Raw genomic sequence first — 17,920 nt, 5'->3', positions numbered from 1 at the left:
GTATAGGTGTCTCTGGCAAAAGAGATGTTAAGTTATTATCACAGACAGCACACATATGAAGCTACTATTTTGTTGTGTTTTCTAAGTTGCGTCTCTGACTTAATCACTTGACCTAGTCCTCTTGGTCCCCTTAGAATTATAGGGCTTCCATCAAGCTGTCACTGTTGCTGGTCAGGATGTACCCACAATGCATCCTTTTGAAGTCTAACTGGTTCCTGTTTGTGCCTTTTTTTTATAGGAACAGCCAAGGATAAGAACCAGCGTCTGGACAGATACAAGGAGATCATCCGTAGTTTACCTAGAGTCAACAGGACTACCTTGGCTGCTCTCATCAGCCACCTCTACAGGTTAGTATAGCCTCAAACTGGACCAGGTTTAAAGTTGAGCAACTAAGCAGAGTTACTTCCTGTAGTCAAATAGAATTGACCCCAACCCTAAACAGGACAATTTTTCATACTTAGACAGCCTCACTGGCAAGTTGGTAAAAAAAAGTTGACAGTTGCCATTATTTGTTCTCTCTCTCTCTCTCTCTCTCTGTCCCAGGGTTCAGAAGTGTTCTCTCTCTCTCTCTCTCTCGGTCCAAGGGTTCGGAAGTGTTCTCTCTCTCTCTCTCTCTCGGTCCCAGGGTTCGGAAGTGTTCTCTCTCTCTCTCGGTCCCAGGGTTCGGAAGTGTTCTCTCTCTCTCTCGGTCCCAGGGTTCGGAAGTGTTCTCTCTCTCTCCGGTCCCAGGGTTCGGAAGTGTTCTCTCTCTCTCTCGGTCCCAGGGTTCGGAAGTGTTCTCTCTCTCTCTCGGTCCCAGGGTTCGGAAGTGTTCTCTCTCTCTCTCGGTCCCAGGGTTCGGAAGTGTTCTCTCTCTCTCTCGGTCCCAGGGTTCGGAAGTGTTCTCTCTCTCTCTCTCTCGGTCCCAGGGTTCAGAAGTGTTCTCTCTCTCTCTCTCTCGGTCCCAGGGTTCAGAAGTGTTCTCTCTCTCTCTCTCTCTCTCTCTCTCGGTCCCAGGGTTCAGAAGTGTGCAGACCTAAACCAGATGTGTACCAAGAACCTGGCCCTGCTGTTCGCCCCCAGCCTCTTCCAGACAGATGGGAAAGGAGAACACGAGGTGAAGATCGTTGAAGACCTCATAGACAACTACCTGTATGTCTTTGATGTGAGTAGTGTCTCATAGACGACTACCTGTCTGTCTTGATGTGGTCCCGTGTGGCTCAGTTGGTAGAGCATGGTGTTTGCAACACCAGGGTTGTGGGTTCGATTCCCACGGGGGACCAATACGGAGAAGAAAAAAAAAAATTATGAAATGTATGCATTCACTACTGTAAGTCGCTCTGGATAAGAGCGTCTGCTAAATGACTAAAAATGTAAAATGTAAATGAGTAGTGTCTCATAGACAACTACCTGTCTGTCTTGATGTGACTAGTGTCGAACCAGATTGGGGTCTAAGCTCAAATTCATCACTTAGAAATCAGGGTTGTGTTCCATAGGTAGAAAGCATTTTGACTGGATTGAAACGGGGAGGTACTATCTACCTGAACTTGTCCATTCAGAACACAGATCTTCACATTCTATTGCAAATTGTTTTGCTACAGTGTGCCCTACTGAACATGCCCCAGGTCAATCTGTTCTGTATAATCTAATGAATAATCAGTAAATGTTTAATTGTGTTTGTTCAGATTGATGAGGAGCAACATACCCAGATAGAACTGGAGCTCAGCCTCATTACCACCTGGAAGGACACACAGGTATACTTTATAAAGGATTTATAAAGGGTTATAACAGTTTTTTTCCTGGTTGTCTGTAATAATTGTCCTGTCTGTGCAGCTGTCCCAAGCAGGTGATCTGATCATTGAAGTGTACCTGGAGAAGAAGATGGCAGACTGCTGCATCACTCTCAAGGTAAGTGGAGACAGGTTGTCTTCTGATTTTATTTCATGAAAGGTGTTATTATTTAGCCACTTGGTGGCGCCTCTCCACCCTCCACTAGTCTCTCTAGAACAGGGGTTTCCAACAGGAGCTCGCAGCCCACCTTCCAGTAGCTCGCAGCCCACCTTCCAGTAGCTCGCAGCCCACCTAGGAGTAGCTCGCAGCCCACCTAGGAGTAGCTCGCAGCCCACCTTCCAGTAGCTCGCAGCCCACCTAGGAGTAGCTCGTGATCAATTCTGGAAGTACATGCATTTTTTTATGTGTTCCATGCAAACCATCATTGACATAGAGCTCCTGGCTACTATCCAATCAAACCCACATTGCCATTATCCCATCCCTGGTTAGAAACTATTGGTTTAAAAAGCCACATTTAATACAATATCTGCCAATTAATTTCCAGAAATATTGCCCCTGTCTGTCTGTTTGGTGCGTGTTTGTCTATCACTCTGTATGTAGCCAGTTAGCGATGCTGATGATAACCGTCTTGTGGGTGGGTAGACAGAAAGACCATCCCCAAAAACCTTCTCAATTAAATGCAAAGTAGGTTTATCTTACAGAACTATATCAATTGGGTGGAGATTGTTTAGAGAGCTCTGCCATGACACGTTCTGCAGCAGTAGGCCTGATGGCAGAAGCATCGCTAGATTGTGTCAGGATCGTCGTAAGGATGGGACCAAGGCGCAGCGGGAATGTGTATGCTCATCTTCTTTTATTTAGAAGAAAACCAAAACAAACACTTAAACAAAAACAACGACGAAGAAACAGTCCTGTGAGGCACACAGCTACACATGGAACAACTACCCACAAAAACCCATGAAAAAACACCCCTACTAAATAGGACCTTCAATTAGAGGCAACGAGGAACAGCTGCCTCCAATTGAAGGTCAAACCAATAAACTAAGCATAGAAATAAACTAGACACAGACATAGAAATAGACTAACATAGAACATTGCCCAACAAACCCTGAAACACATTAAACAAACACCCCCTGCCACGTCCTGACCAAACTACAATAACAAATAACCTCTTTACTGGTCAGGACATGACAGATTGACACATTCCTCTCTTGCTCGATGTGCAATTAAATGGAAATTACACTCAAAGAATGTTTGGTTCGTTTTCTATCCAGAACAAAAAATTATAATATTGAGAGGAAAAAACATAAGGAAAAAACAACATAGAACTGAATTCAGGAAAATACTAAATATGATTTTTATGTGGCCCCCTTTTAGAGTTGTTTACTAACCATTTATTTACTAGTTATAATGACAGAAAACACATCTCTTGTACACCAAGGACCTGGGGAAGAGTTGCAGGGTAGAGGAGAAAGCTATAAAGAAAAATAGTAGCTCACAACATGTTTAATTTTTTTTAAAGTAGCTCATGCTACCAAAAGGTTGGAGACTTCCTGCTTTAGACAGACAGGTGGGCTTCCACAATGTACCAATGTTGACCTAGGTCTGGGATTTCTAATAATAACCATCTACCATCCTCTATTCTATACATGATAGACATGAGCATCTCTATAGAAGAGCTAGGAAGCTCTGGTCTGGTTCTCTGTTGCTATCTCTCTATGGTCTGGTTCTCTGTAGCTATCTCTCTATGGTCTGGTTGGTTCTCTGTAGGTATCTCTCTCTGGTCTGGTTGGTTCTCTGTAGGTATCTCTCTGTGGTCTGGTTGGTTCTCTGTAGGTATCTCTCTGTGGTCTGGTTGGTTCTCTGTAGGTATCTCTCTGTGGTCTGGTTGGTTCTCTGTAGGTATCTCTCTGTGGTCTGGTTGGTTCTCTGTAGGTATCTCTCTGTGGTCTGGTTGGTTCTCTGTAGGTATCTCTCTGTGGTCTGGTTGGTTCTCTGTAGGTATCTCTCTGTGGTCTGGTTGGTTCTCTGTAGGTATCTCTCTATGGTCTGGTTCTCTGTAGGTATCTCTCTGTGGTCTGCTTCTCTTTAGGTATCTCCAACCATGGGTGCTGAGGAGTTGACTAACCAGGTCCTGTACATGAGGAACGTCCCAGCAGGAGAGAAGGACGTGTGGCTGACGTTCGAGACCATAGAGGAAGGACAACTGGGTGAGGAGCATGATGTTACTATCTCTGACTGGGTGAGGAGCATGATGTTGCTATCTCTGACTGGGTGAGGAGCATGATGTTGCTATCTCTGACTGGGTGACGAGCATGATGTTGCTATCTCTCACTGGGTGAGGAGCATGGTGTTGCTATCTCTCACTGGGTGAGGAGCATGGTGTTGCTATCTCTGACTGGGTGAGGAGCATGATAGTGCTATTCTGACTGGGTGAGGAGCATGATAGTGCTATTCTGACTGGGTGAGGAGCATGATATTGCTATCTCTGACTGGGTGAGGAGCATGGTGTTGCCATCTCTGACTGGGTGAGGAGCATGGTGTTGCCATCTCTGACTGGGTGAGGAGCATGGTGTTGCCATCTCTGACTGGGTGAGGAGCATGGTGTTGCCATCTCTGACTGGGTGAGGAGCATGGTGTTGCCATCTCTGACTGGGTGAGGAGCATGGTGTTGCCATCTCTGACTGGGTGAGGAGCATGGTGTTGCCATCTCTGACTGGGTGAGGAGCATGGTGTTGCCATCTCTGACTGGGTGAGGAGCATGGTGTTGCCATCTCTGACTGGGTGAGGAGCATGGTGTTGCCATCTCTGACTGGGTGAGGAGCATGGTGTTGCCATCTCTGACTGGGTGAGGAGCATGGTGTTGCCATCTCTGACTGGGTGAGGAGCATGGTGTTGCCATCTCTGACTGGGTGAGGAGCATGGTGTTGCCATCTCTGACTGGGTGAGGAGCATGGTGTTGCCATCTCTGACTGGGTGAGGAGCATGGTGTTGCCATCTCTGACTGGGTGAGGAGCATGATGTTGCCATCTCTGACTGGGTGAAGAGCATGATGTTGCCATCTCTGACTGGGTGAGGAGCATGATGTTGCCATCTCTGACTGGGTGAGGAGCATGATGTTGCCATCTCTGACTGGGTGAGGAGCATGATGTTGCCATCTCTGACTGGGTGAGGAGCATGATGTTGCCATCTCTGACTGGGTGAGGAGCATGGTGTTGCCATCTCTGACTGGGTGAGGAGCATGGTGTTGCTATCTCTGACTGGGTGAAGAGCATGATGTTGCCATCTCTGACTGGGTGAAGAGCATGATGTTGCCATCTCTGACTGGGTGAGGAGCATGGTGTTGCCATCTCTGACTGGGTGAGGAGCATGGTGTTGCCATCTCTGACTGGGTGAGGAGCATGGTGTTGCCATCTCTGACTGGGTGAGGAGCATGGTGTTGCCATCTCTGACTGGGTGAGGAGCATGGTGTTGCCATCTCTGACTGGGTGAGGAGCATGGTGTTGCCATCTCTGACTGGGTGAGGAGCATGGTGTTGCTATCTCTGACTGGGTGAGGAGCATGGTGTTGCTATCTCTGACTGGGTGAGGAGCATGATATTGCCATCTCTGACTGGGAAATACTATAGAAAGTCTTAAAACAGCTCAAAATAGTACTTATCTCTAATAGTAAAACTACCACTAAAATAAAAACTGAAGTGAAAAACTATACAGTATGATGTCCTGGAATGAACTTCTGTGAAATACAACTGGACTGAGAAAGTCTTCATGTTTCAAGGAGAAGCTATCCCAGAATAGTTGTTATATAATGTTCAAATGTTGTCTGTCTTCCACAGAGCGCCCCCTACACCCCAAAGAGAAGGTGCTGGAGCAGGCGCTACAGTGGTGTAAAATGGCTGATCCTAGTTCAGCTTACCTGGTGGTGAAGAGAGTTCCCAAAGGAGAGGGCATCAACATCCTCACTGGTGAATACGGCACAGACCAGAGAAATAGCTCATTAGCTTGGGTCTATCCATCCAAACAATCACAATCAAATGACCCTCTTTGATTTTTGATCGTCTTTTTGTAATCAGCCCAATTTCTTGTTGCTCTTACGTTCGTACGTGACATATTATTTGGAGACAGTCTGATTTTTATTCACAGCCTACGAGAGTGAGATAATGAAGATGGGAGTTCTGAAGTGTCGTGAAGAGCCTCCCAAACTCCTCCACGGAAAAGTCTTTCAGGAACACACCTTTCAGATCAAAGACCACAAGCTGCTACTGCTGAAGGACAAAAAGGTACTTCTGCTCTCACGTCACGGTCACATCTTGAAGTTGGAACTCTGCGCTAATTTGGACTGATGTAGTTATTGCAGGTAGAGCTGTGATTGTCAGTTTGTCTTTCCTATAAATATTTTCTTTCTGTATAACATGTCTGTCTGCTCAGAGCATCAAGCCTGAAAAGGAATGGCCTCTGAAATCTATGAAGATCTACATGGGAATTCGAAAGAAGCTGAAACCCCCAACAAGATGGGGCTTTACTCTCATGATGGAAAAACAGCAACTGTAAGTGTTTTAAACTCTTGTCTGGCAATGAAAGGAAATACCACTATCTTGCTACACATTATTTGGGTTATTGCACAGGGTGTCTGTAAATCTTGAATCCAACTTCTATTGGATAAGATTGAAACATAGAGGACACACACCATGTTTTCTCAACTATTGGAAATTCCTCTTAGTATTCCTTATTGTTTACTGTAGTGAATGATTTTGCATGATATCAGATGTTATGATATTATGTAAGTGGACTACATTGTTTAAAGGGAGGGAGGGTGGAATGTCTTGTTTTAGATCTGCCTCTCTCCTCCCCTTTAAATGACATCTCCCTCCCCTCCCCTTTTTAAGGGCTAATCACTGCTTTTGTGTTTTTGTGTCTCCCAGGTACCTTTGTTGCTTTTGTGAGTCTGACCTATGGGATTGGGTCACCAATTTCCTCAAAGCACAGGTATGTTGTGGAGCTTGTTCCCCCCCTCCCCATCTGTATGGGTTGTGTTGTATCACTTTTAAATGATTCAGTTTGCTTTCCCCCATCTTTTTTTTAGGTGTAACACCTACGCTTTAGATTTTTACTTCTGTCTGTTTCATTTTATCCATTCAATTCTATGTTGATTCATTTGGATTCACTTGTTTCCCCTCTAACAGAATGTTGACCCCCGACCTCCGGTGTTGAGGCGTCACTCCTCCTCAGACATCTCCAAACAGAAGTTTGGGACCATGCCCCTAGTACCAATCAGAGGGGGCGGACATGAGAGCAACTCTACCATGCTGTCAGCCAATCAGACTCTGGTATGTTTAAACTCAACCAATCAGACTTCAGGTATGTTCCAACCCTACCATGCTGTCAGCCAATCAGACTCTGGTACGTTTACACTCGACTATGCTCGTATCCAATCAGACTCTGGTATGGTTTTGCAGGATACAAACCTCTCGCTTCCCAGTTTGCACCTGTATTATGACAACATTTTGTGGCGTTTTGGTGTTAGGCAGGTTTTTTTCCCTTGAGGCAAGTGGAAGTTCGTTAGTCGAAGTCTATGCCCCTTCGTCGGTGATTGGTCAACAGTACTACTCCTGGTAGGAGTGGGAACTATGGACGGGATTCTTCAATTAAGTGTTTGTTGTCATTCAATGAGAGATGACTAGTTTTCATGTAAATTCTTTCACTTGAGAAATACTGCACTAAACATCTTAGATGTAAAATTGTGGAACTAAGACCTCCTTGGCAAAAACGCAAAAATAAAAGATTTCTTGATTTAATTTTGACTATATTGAGGAAGTGTATACTGATTATGTTGTTGCTACGGCATCTCAAGAGACAAAAAGTAATATTCCTGCTTTTTTTCTTGTTTTTCAAGCAAAGGTATTTTAGCCAACTGAACCTAGTATGGGGAGCCTTTAGCCAACTGAACCTAGTATGGGGAGCCTTTAGCCAACTGAACCTAGTATGGGGAGCCTTTAGCCAACTGGACCTAGTATGGGGAGCCTTTAGCCAACTGAACCTAGTATGGGGAGCCTTTAGCCAACTGGACCTAGTATGGGGAGCCTTTAGCCAACTGAACCTAGTATGGGGAGCCTTTAGCCAACTGGACCTAGTATGGGGAGCCTTTAGCCAACTGGACCTAGTATGGGGAGCCTTTAGCCAACTGGACCTAGTATGGGGAGCCTTTAGCCAACTGGACCTAGTATGGGGAGCCTTTAGCCAACTGGACCTAGTATGGGGAGCCTTTAGCCAACTGGACCTAGTATGGGGAGCCTTTAGCCAACTGGACCTAGTATGGGGAGCCTTTAGCCAACTGAACCTAGTATGGGGTTCTTGCACATTTGGGTTGAAGTTTTAAACTTTGAGATGATTCCATTAGCCCAAGTTGTTTACTTCACACACAGCTTGTTTTTGTATCAAGATCGCTCCTTTCTGTCTCCCCTTTCTGTCTCCCCTTTGGTGTCTAGTATTTTTACTATTCCTTATCCTTCAGTATCCCTCAAATACTATCGGTAAACTGCATAGCATTCACTATGGGCCCTTTTCCCTGACACAGATTGAGACTTCTCTGTTTATACAACGGGTGGTCTAATCCTGGACGCTGATTGGTTAAAACCACATTGCAGCCTGTGTCTATTCCACAAATTACCACCAGCTAAATCTATGATGTTGAAATGCCTATTTACTCTGTTTCATCTCACTACGCAATCCATTGTCTCATCAGCCCAGCCAGCCAATTTTTAAACTTGATCTCCACTGTAAAAAGCATCTAGATATTATGTCTCATTTCTTTTAGACTAGCATTTTCTTTTCAATAGCGGACATTTTATAAAACTTGCTGTCTGTCTCTCTGACATTTGCAACATTGTTTCAATATTGAAATTAGATCCCCAGCTGTCCCATAGTAAATTAATGGGTTGGGAGTCAGGAAGAGACAAAGGCAGGCAGCTTTTCTCAACCAGTCAAAATCATGAATCAGCATCATTTTTATGGACATATACAAAGAAATGTCAGTGGAAAACAGGTCAAACGAAACAAAAAGCAGCTAATTTGCAGTCTTTCCATCTTCAATTTGAAGTGATTGTGTTAGCTGTGTTGTTGGCTAGCTCCTCTGAACAACAGTGTCCTGACGAAAGCGCACATTTCCAATGCCAGGTGAAATTGTGCATCATTAGCTCATTCTTATGAATGAATGTATACAAATGGCTTGGGTAGCAACCCTAGATTTGTGTTGGGACTATATCTTGTGGAAGGATTAAATAGTATGAATAAATGTAGTGTAGTGAAAATACACTACATTTATTGAAAATATGTGACTCATTATTTGAATATGTTGGTAACCGTTGCATAAAAGTGATAATGCCCTCGAAGCTGGTGATTGGAGGATATATTGGCACAGTTTGCAGTCCTCGACTTAGTCTCGGGCCCAACAACACCCGTGCCAATATATCCTCCAAACACCGGCTTCTCTGACATCATCACTTAAATGACTATATTTCACGGTGTACACTGGTATCTTCTGTCTTTCTCTGCAGCGAAAGCTTCACGCTAGAAGGACTCTCTCCATGTTCTTTGTAAGTATCCACACCCTGGTGCTTGGTCATTTCAATGTTACATGTTTGCTTTGCATGCCATTTTGAATCTTAATCCCGGGGGCTCAGTTAGTAGTGCATAGCGCTTGCAATACCAGGGTTGTGGGTTTGATTCCCACGAGGGACCAGTATGGGAAAAGTGAGGAACTGCATACACTCACTACTGTAACTCGCTCTGGAGTGTCTGCTAAATTACTAAAATGTCAAATGTATTATTTTTGTTTACTTCCGTGCTGCTGCTCCAGTTTCAACTGTTCTGCCTGCGGCTATGGAACCCTGACCTGTTCACCGGACGTGCTTATTGCACCCTCGACAACTACTATGATTATTATTATTTGACCATGCTGGTCATTTATGAACATTTTTAACATCTTGACCATGTTCTGTTATAATATCCACCCGGCACAGCCAGAAGAGGACTGGCCACCCCTCATAGCCTGGTTCCTCTCTAGGTTTCTTCCTAGGTTTTTGGCCTTTCTAGGGAGTTTTTCCTAGGGAGTTTTTCCTAGCCACCGTGCTTCTTTCACATGCTTTGCTTGCTGTTTGGGGTTTTAGGCTGAGTTTCTGTACAGCACTTTGAGATATCAGCTGATGTACGAAGGGCTATATAAATAAATTTGATTTTGATTTGATTTGACTTCTCTCATCTAACAAGAAGCTAAGGATGACAATAAAACATAATGTTTATTTTGAAGGTTGCTTTTGGACTTGTTTAACGCTCTCCTAACTTGCATAACTAACATTTCTCCAAAGCCCCTCTCTCTGTCTGTGTATGGACATTCCCTTGGTTTATACAGGGACTATATCTGACTCAACCACTCCTCCACTTCCTGATGGAAGCCCTGACTTCCTGGTATTAGAGCATCAGGATGTTGATGTGGATTTCTGAAGTGTAGACAACAGGATGGACTGGGAAGGAGATATTGTTCTCCAGTATTGTTCAGGTTTTATGGCCCTTTGCCTTGATGGGGAGGTCTGGGAGGCTTAGTGAAGTACCTTCTTGTGTTTTACAGAACACCGTCTGCTGTGGCTATTAGGCTACTGGTGTACCTACTGGAACTAACCCAACCACAGACCCAAACGCATTTACAAGATAATTGTTTTACTTGTATTTTTCTTTTGTCCCTCAGTGTATTGAGTAATTGTCTTGAGGTTGTTGCTTGAGGCGCTAGAACAATGGCCAGACCTTAATAAGAGGAAGTCTGTTGTTTTTAACGTCGTTGTCGAAGAAGGGTAACTCCCTACGATGTTTGTCCCATTTTAAATTAACCACACGTGTTTCTTTGTCAATGTAATAGCAGATCACCTCCTTATTACCTACCTAAAGTTCCTAACAGATAGCTACACCTCAACCCCCTTTATTATTAAAATAGTTCTACTTCTGCGTTTGTCTTGGACCTTCCAGAGCTTTACATAGTGTATAATCAAACATACCAAGAACTCTGGGTTTGGTTCAAATTCAGAGTGTTTCTTACCTCTCTCTGTTCGCTCTTCTCCTCTCTCCTCCTCTCCCCCTCTCCTCCACCCAGCCCATGAAGGTGCAGCAGGACTCGTTCGAGGAGCATCCAGAGCCAGAACCCCCAGAGCCCCTGTATGAGGAAGTAGGAGACTTCGGCCTGCAGGTCCTCAAGTCTCTGGAGACCAGCTTCCTCTCCAACAACACCTCAGAGACACAGGAGGTCCCTGACAGGCCCCTGAGCCTCAGCCTGGGCCCTCGGAAGACAGGCTCCCTGGACCGCATGATTGGCCCCAACCCGGTTCACTCTCTGGGGCTGGGAGGAGAGGGTGTGCTGCCCCCTGCTGGTTCTCTGGATACCCTGGTCCTGGGTGGAAGAGGGGACCTCCAGGAGTCTCCTCAGCCAGTGCCGAGGAGGAGGCAGCAGCAGCACAGGCCCTGTACCCCCTCTCAGGAGCTGCTCCTCCAGGAACTGTCCTCCGTCTTCACCAAGAAGACAGAGAATGAGGAGAATCCGCCAGGAGAGAAGAACGTCATCTGAGGAGAAGAGATGTGTGCACTTGTATTGTAGACTCAGGCCAGACAGACAGAAGACTGTAATAGCATGGGAGTACAGACGCAACCCATTTGTTTGGATGGTGTGTCAAAAATATATAATCAGATAGGAATAACCATTTTACTTATGTTTTATCCTACAAACTACTTACTGTTCTTCTGTCACTGGTATGTACATATCCGTTTTATATTGAAAGATGCTTATTGGATTATAACATCCTTGCTAATTGCTTAAGCTATGAACTATGGGGGATACCTTTTTGTAGTTTTTTTCATAGTTTACTAAACCTCTGAGGGAGAAGAGAAATGGATGCTTCTCTCATTTCTGGTTGTGATGCGTTAGGCATTAAACTGTTTTTGTTTTGTTTTAAACAACTGGATTTTAAATAGAAATGTTAGTCTCTGTATTAATTTATTTTCAAGAATATTTGATCAACTTTGTTTTATTTTTTTTATAAAAGCTGTGAAAGTAACAAAAGCAGAGTTTTGCTTCAAGACAACCACAGATAATCCAGAGTGTTGCGACACTGTCTGACCAGAAGGTGGCAGTATGGACAAACTATCTTCTGTCTAGACAGCCCCAGATATTCCAGTGTTGCTACACTATCTGGCCAGAAGGTGGCAATATGCCACACTGTCTTTTAGATAGTACAAATGGATTCTTAGTTTTATTCACCATGCGCAACCACTGTCTGATGTGAATACAGCCAAATATAATGATTGTTAGTGGCACTACATTTAAATATTCTGAATTCATGTTTGCACTACTAAGTCTATTGCTTTTACATTAATATGCCATATTCGAGATCCTCCCTTTTTCATCAATCTAAATAGATAAGATATTCCAATTTGACTGCCTTTGCCAAGTGTCTATAGTGTGTTATAATGCATTTGCTTGCATTGTCGTCCATTAGTTTTATTCTTACTGTAAATATTGTACATTATTCTGTGTGCTTATACCCTTTCAATATTCCACTTTGTTGTCGCTACATGAAGGTCTATATTAAATATGTTATTTTTAGTTTTATGATGCGTCCAATCTCTTAATTCTCAATCCTAAAACGGTAGAAAATTATCATTTCAATGATTTATCATTTCACATTATTTGTATATGTAAGTAGAGTGTGAAGTAGCACAGCACTAGTGTCTGAGTAAGTGATGTTTAAACGTAGTCATGGTTCTTTCATTACCTTGTGGTCTTCGGTCTTCTTACTGTCTTGATGGTGACACCTCATATACAGAGAATGGTGATTATTTTACCTCTTCTTTGTCCAATCACATTCCTTTTTTAAAGTCAGCCTTGTTTTAGTGGATTGTTTTAATCTAGCATGGGATTTAACATTAAACAGAAACAAGTTATGATAAAGGATTGAGGAGGATTCCAGGTTGGTAGAAGAGAAGATCAGTTAACAAGTGCCTTTTGTCATCTGTACATTATCAGTTTGTTTCTACTGACCGCTGATATGAGAAACCTTTTCAAGGGAGGATGGATTCTGTTTCTACTGACCGCTGATATGAGAAACCTTTTCAAGGGAGGATGGATTCTGTTTCTACTGACCGCTGATATGAGAAACCTTTTCAAGGGAGGATGGATTCTGTTTCTACTGACCGCTGATATGAGAAACCTTTTCAAGGGAGGATGGATTCTGTTTCTACTGACCGCTGAAATGAGAAGCTTTTTCAAGAGAGGATGGATTCTGTTTCTACTGACCGCTGATATGAGAAACCTTTTCAAGGGAGAATGGATTCTGTTTCTACTGACCGCTGAAATGAGAAGCTTTTTCAAGAGAGGATGGATTCTGCTTCTACTGACCGCTGAAATGAGAAGCCTTTTCAAACCTGAGACGGATCTATATTTAGAAAAAGGTTAAACGAATAACTGAACCAGGACGTGTAGAAGGCTTTCCTTGTCAATTATCGTCCTCATGGTCAAAGACGGGTATAAATAATAAATGTTACACTTTATTACTTGTTGCCAAAGGTAATTTTCCTTTTAAAATCTTTATTTCCAACTTCCATCCCTGATACAGGTTTAGATTTGTTCCAGCTCGAATGGATACAAATAAATAAAAAAATGTATCCCTCCCTGATGCCAATGCTTCTACCACTTTCCCTTCCTTCTCTCCCCCACCCCCCTCCCCCCACCTCTCCTCTTGCTCCCCATCTCCAAGGGTGGACCTAATGATTTGGACGCCCCAGGCAGAGGCCAGTTTGAGCCCCTCCTATGTGCGTGCACAATTTGTTTTGATGGGGTTTATAGTGAATTGAACTGTAAAAATGTCTTATCCTTTTTAATGTGCCATGAACACAAACAGTGATGTTTTCCATCTGATTGTCAAACAAAACCATTTTAAAGTAGGTTACTTTTGCACCTTCATCCGAAATAATTCCATAATCCAAACAGTGCGCTGTGCACCCACAAACTTTCCTTGGTTTCAGCCACTTGTGAATTTATGTCACCAGAGAAAGCATCCGAGAGAGCGAAACAGAGCGAAACGCTCTTACTATTTGTAGCCTACATATCTGATGGCATCACTCTTTATAGCCAGACTGCAGCAGCACGTGTTCTGTTTCCACGACGATGGCAGTGTTATCAGCAGCACCTGTCTTTTTGACTAAAGAACTTAATGCATTTAAGTCATTTTTTAGTTCAAATTAAATCGTCTTTATTTTTTTTAAACATTTTCTCTGCCCACTCTAAAAGCACCTCATTGCTGCTTCGAATGGAGCATGGGGGGGCCTCGAATGGAGCATGGGGGGCCTCGAATGGAGCATGGGGGGCCTCGAATGGAACATGGGGGGCCTCGAATGGAGCATGGGGGGCCTCGAATGGAGCATGGGGGGCCTCGAATGGAGCATGGGGGGGCCTCGAATGGAGCATGGGGGGCATCGAATGGAGCATGGGGGGCCTCGAATGGAGCATGGGGGGCATCGAATGGAGCATGGGGGGGCCTCGAATGGAGCATGGGGGGCCTCGAGTGGAGCATGGGGGGGCCTCAAGCGGATAAATCAAATAAATGATTGCTAGTATTATTATTTATTATTATTATGCCCAGTTGACGAGGCCCCTTGATGATGTGGGGCCTGAGGCAGTTGACTCTCCTGGCTGTAATGGCAGGTCCACCACTGCCCTTCTCTCCTCTTCTCTCCTCTTCTCTCCCCTTCTCTCCCCTTCTCTCCTCTTCTCTCCCCTTCTCTCCGCTTCTCTCCCCTTCTCTCCTCTTCTCTCCCCTTCTCTCCTCTTCTCTCCCCTTCTCTCCCCTTCTCTCCTCTTCTCTCCCCTTCTCTCCCCTTCTCTCCTCTTCTCTCCCCTTCTCTCCCCTTCTCTCCGCTTCTCTCCCCTTCTCTCCTCTTCTCTCCCCTTCTCTCCTCTTCTCTCCCCTTCTCTCCCCTTCTCTCCTCTTCTCTCCTATTCTCTCCTCTTCTCTCCCCTTCTCTCTCCTTCTCTCCTCTTCTCTCTCCTTCTCTCCTCTTCTCTCCTCTTCTCTCCCCTTCTCTCCTCTTCTCTCCTCTTCTCTCCCCTTCTCTCCTCTCCTCTTCTCTCCCCTTCTCTCCTCTACTCTCCTTCTCTCCTCTTCTCTCCTCTTCTCTCCTCTTCTCTCCTCTTCCCTCCCCTTCTCTCCCCTTCTCTCCCCTTCTCTCCTCTTCTCTCCCCTTCTCTCTTAACCAGTAGCTTTCAGATGCAAAATAAGCAGACATATGGAGAGGAGGGCTTTCTCCGGCCCTCCTAAAGTTTCAGATTGTATGACAAATCACGTCCCCCTGCCCCCCCAACCCCACACAGACTCAGCAGACAACAGCTTCATTAGAGTGAAAGAGGGAGTTTTTGCAGCTTTGTCGAGTCAAGCTCAGACCCTTTCCCCTTCTCAATTACTCCATTGTTGGCACCGGCTTCAAGTTATTGCACTCCAAACCATATGGCTCAAGTGATGCCATCTCTGCAACAGAACCTTACCAGAGAAGTCCAGTTCAGGGTACCAGACACAAGAGTTGTGATATTGAAACTTTTATTGGGATATAGTCAACAGTCAACATACCGGGAACTGTTGAATTTAAAATACAGGTTGAAACTCCCAAAATGTATTAGTATACTGTTATTACTATATTATAACCACAGTCAGTATTATTATTCAGATGAATCATATGAAGAATCCTATGAATCATATGTAAAATGTGATAACACACCATTCAACTGAGAATCCTAGCATAATAAACTGCTGTTATATAATAGAAAGCCGTCTCCTGGGTGTACAGCATATAGACGTGGTGTTGCCAACAGCTCCAGGGACCACATCCCTTCCAGGGGCCTATGACCATACGGTGGTGTTTACTCTGCTGATGAGGTCAGGTTCTACATCACAGTAAAGCATTGCTATATATTAGTTCTTCTTTTAACACTGTTTAAACCTGCAGCGAACCGTTTCCTCAATCTGCTCAGTCGTTGCCATGGATCTTTAGAATTAGAAGGCGTTTAGAGACACCATGCTCATTGTGGACCCTAATGCAGGGTAAACTAGAGGTAAATTATGCACTTGTGTAAATACATGAAGACAAGTGAATAGGGCTGCAGTAGGACTTGTATTTAGACCAGAACATGTGATTGATAGCAGCAGGTTCACGAACTGTTGCAGTCTAGAAACCCGCTTCACAATGAGGCCACGACATTAGCATTCAGATTGCCCTAAATGAGATTCCATTACATTATAATAATAGCACCTGTTTGAAAATCTAATTGAGCTAAAAATGTTTCCAAATCAAAAAGATGGGTATCACAGATAGAAGCATGATTGGCTAACTCTCTCCCAAAACACAAACAAGCAGCTGTATGGTTAAAAGATGGCTCCCGGATGGAGCAGCGGTCTGATTGGGAGTCCCATAGGGCGGCGCACAATTGGCCCAGCGTCGTCCGGGTTTGGCCGTAATTGTAAATAAGAATTTGTTCATAACTGACTTGCCTAGTTAAATAAAGATTAAATAAATAAAAACATTTAAAATAGAGCAAGGTGGCATGCCCATTTCAAGGTTTTGCCTCTGCAAAACAGTGTTGAGCGTCTTACTTTGGTCGGGAGCTATATGTGCTTTCATATAGGCTAATACAAATCAATATTTATTGAAAAAATATCAATTTGAATAAAATGTTTTTCACTCTAATTTGGAAAATGTGCCCAAAACAAATACTATTAAACGTAACGTTTGAATGATTGTGTGGGTAAAGTAGCATCCCCTATAACAGAAGAAAACACTTATTTATTTTTACATTTACATTTTACATTTTAGTCATTTAGCAGACGCTCTTATCCAGAGCGACTTACAGTAGTGAATGCATACATTTCATACATTTTTCATACATATTTTTTTTCGTAGTTATATTTATAACAAAATAAGTAAATCTGACAAATGTTACCTTTATTTAACTAGGCAAGTCAGTTAAGAAAAAAATCTTATTTACAATGACGGTCTACTGGGGACCAGTGGGTTAACTGCCTTGTTCAGGGGCAGAACAACAGATTTTTACCTTGTCAGCTCAGAGATTCAATCTTGCAACCTTTCGGTTACTAGTCCAACGCTCTAACCACCTGCCGCCCCTAATTGACCAAAGTCAACTAATTATGTGTTTATTTGTGATGTGCACCAATTAACATTGGACCTGAAAAAATAAAAGAAACATTCTTTAGAGTTTATTCTATAACATTCCTCTGTTCTCCAGGCATGTTGCATGGAATATATCATTCATTTTAGGGTTAGGGGCATTATTCAGCCTGATCTTAGGAAGGGTAGGAATGCTGTGGTTTTTCCCAGGAGAATATTACACGTATTTATTTGTTTATTTAAAAATGAACACAGTGGGTGTAAAATGGAACTAAACTGTCCAAGAAACCGTGAATCCATAGAAAGATACCACAGTTTGCTACAAATAAGTTTGTTTCCATCACGGTTGTAAGCAAGGGACTTGTTTTCTTGTTTTCTATTTCTGGCTAATGCCTTTAGAAAGATGAAAGGGGAGCTTTGAGATGTGGAGAGAAGTATCTTGGTACAATTGAAGCACTGGACTAAGGAATGAATTACCATTGAAAAGTAATGGCCCTATTCTACCCTGCTTGAGTTTTTAACAAGAAGGGGGAAAAAAACTCTGCTCGCCTGGGCTCCTGCCTGAACGCCAAGGGAAGGGATTAAACAGCGGATTAACATCTGAAAACTCCGTTCAGACTTTCTGACTCAAAGATCTTTTAGCAGACAGTAATCGCGTTAATACCCGGGGATTAATGCTTTTGCAAAAATACAAAATTGAATTTTAATTCAGGTTGTATAAATAGATATGAAATAAATGGAGGAATATGCCGCTAGAGAATGGAGAGAGAGTCTATCCCCCACACTTCCTTTGCTCTAGTGTCAATAGAGGCATTATGACCTCACCAGCATAACACCTTGCAAAAGGAATGTATTTATTCCTAACCCCGAGTTTAGCACCTGCCGTGCAAATGTGATATTACAACCTACTATTTTAATAATCAGCTTTGATTTAACATAAT

At 43.5% G+C, this 17,920-nt stretch overlaps 1 protein-coding gene across 1 annotated transcript in view; it reads left to right on the top strand.

The window, feature by feature from the left end:
• Window positions 1–12,417, top strand: part of LOC106612290 (arf-GAP with Rho-GAP domain, ANK repeat and PH domain-containing protein 3) — a 49,570-nt gene extending 37,153 nt beyond the window's left edge. The window contains exons 21-32 of the mRNA XM_014213320.2: window positions 239–347; window positions 997–1,144; window positions 1,665–1,733; window positions 1,813–1,887; window positions 3,863–3,980; window positions 5,606–5,734; window positions 5,913–6,049; window positions 6,198–6,316; window positions 6,692–6,755; window positions 6,953–7,096; window positions 9,323–9,361; window positions 10,909–12,417. Coding sequence (XP_014068795.2) covers window positions 239–347; window positions 997–1,144; window positions 1,665–1,733; window positions 1,813–1,887; window positions 3,863–3,980; window positions 5,606–5,734; window positions 5,913–6,049; window positions 6,198–6,316; window positions 6,692–6,755; window positions 6,953–7,096; window positions 9,323–9,361; window positions 10,909–11,376 — 1,619 coding nt within the window. The 3' untranslated portion in view covers window positions 11,377–12,417. The remainder of the gene's footprint in view (window positions 1–238; window positions 348–996; window positions 1,145–1,664; window positions 1,734–1,812; window positions 1,888–3,862; window positions 3,981–5,605; window positions 5,735–5,912; window positions 6,050–6,197; window positions 6,317–6,691; window positions 6,756–6,952; window positions 7,097–9,322; window positions 9,362–10,908) is intronic.
• Window positions 12,418–17,920: the final 5,503 nt, after the last annotated feature.

The sequence above is a fragment of the Salmo salar genome, chromosome ssa09, assembly GCF_905237065.1.
Source record: "Salmo salar chromosome ssa09, Ssal_v3.1, whole genome shotgun sequence".
In the NCBI taxonomy this organism is placed as follows: Eukaryota; Metazoa; Chordata; class Actinopteri; order Salmoniformes; family Salmonidae; genus Salmo; species Salmo salar.
This window is presented reverse-complemented; position numbering and strand designations above follow the sequence as displayed.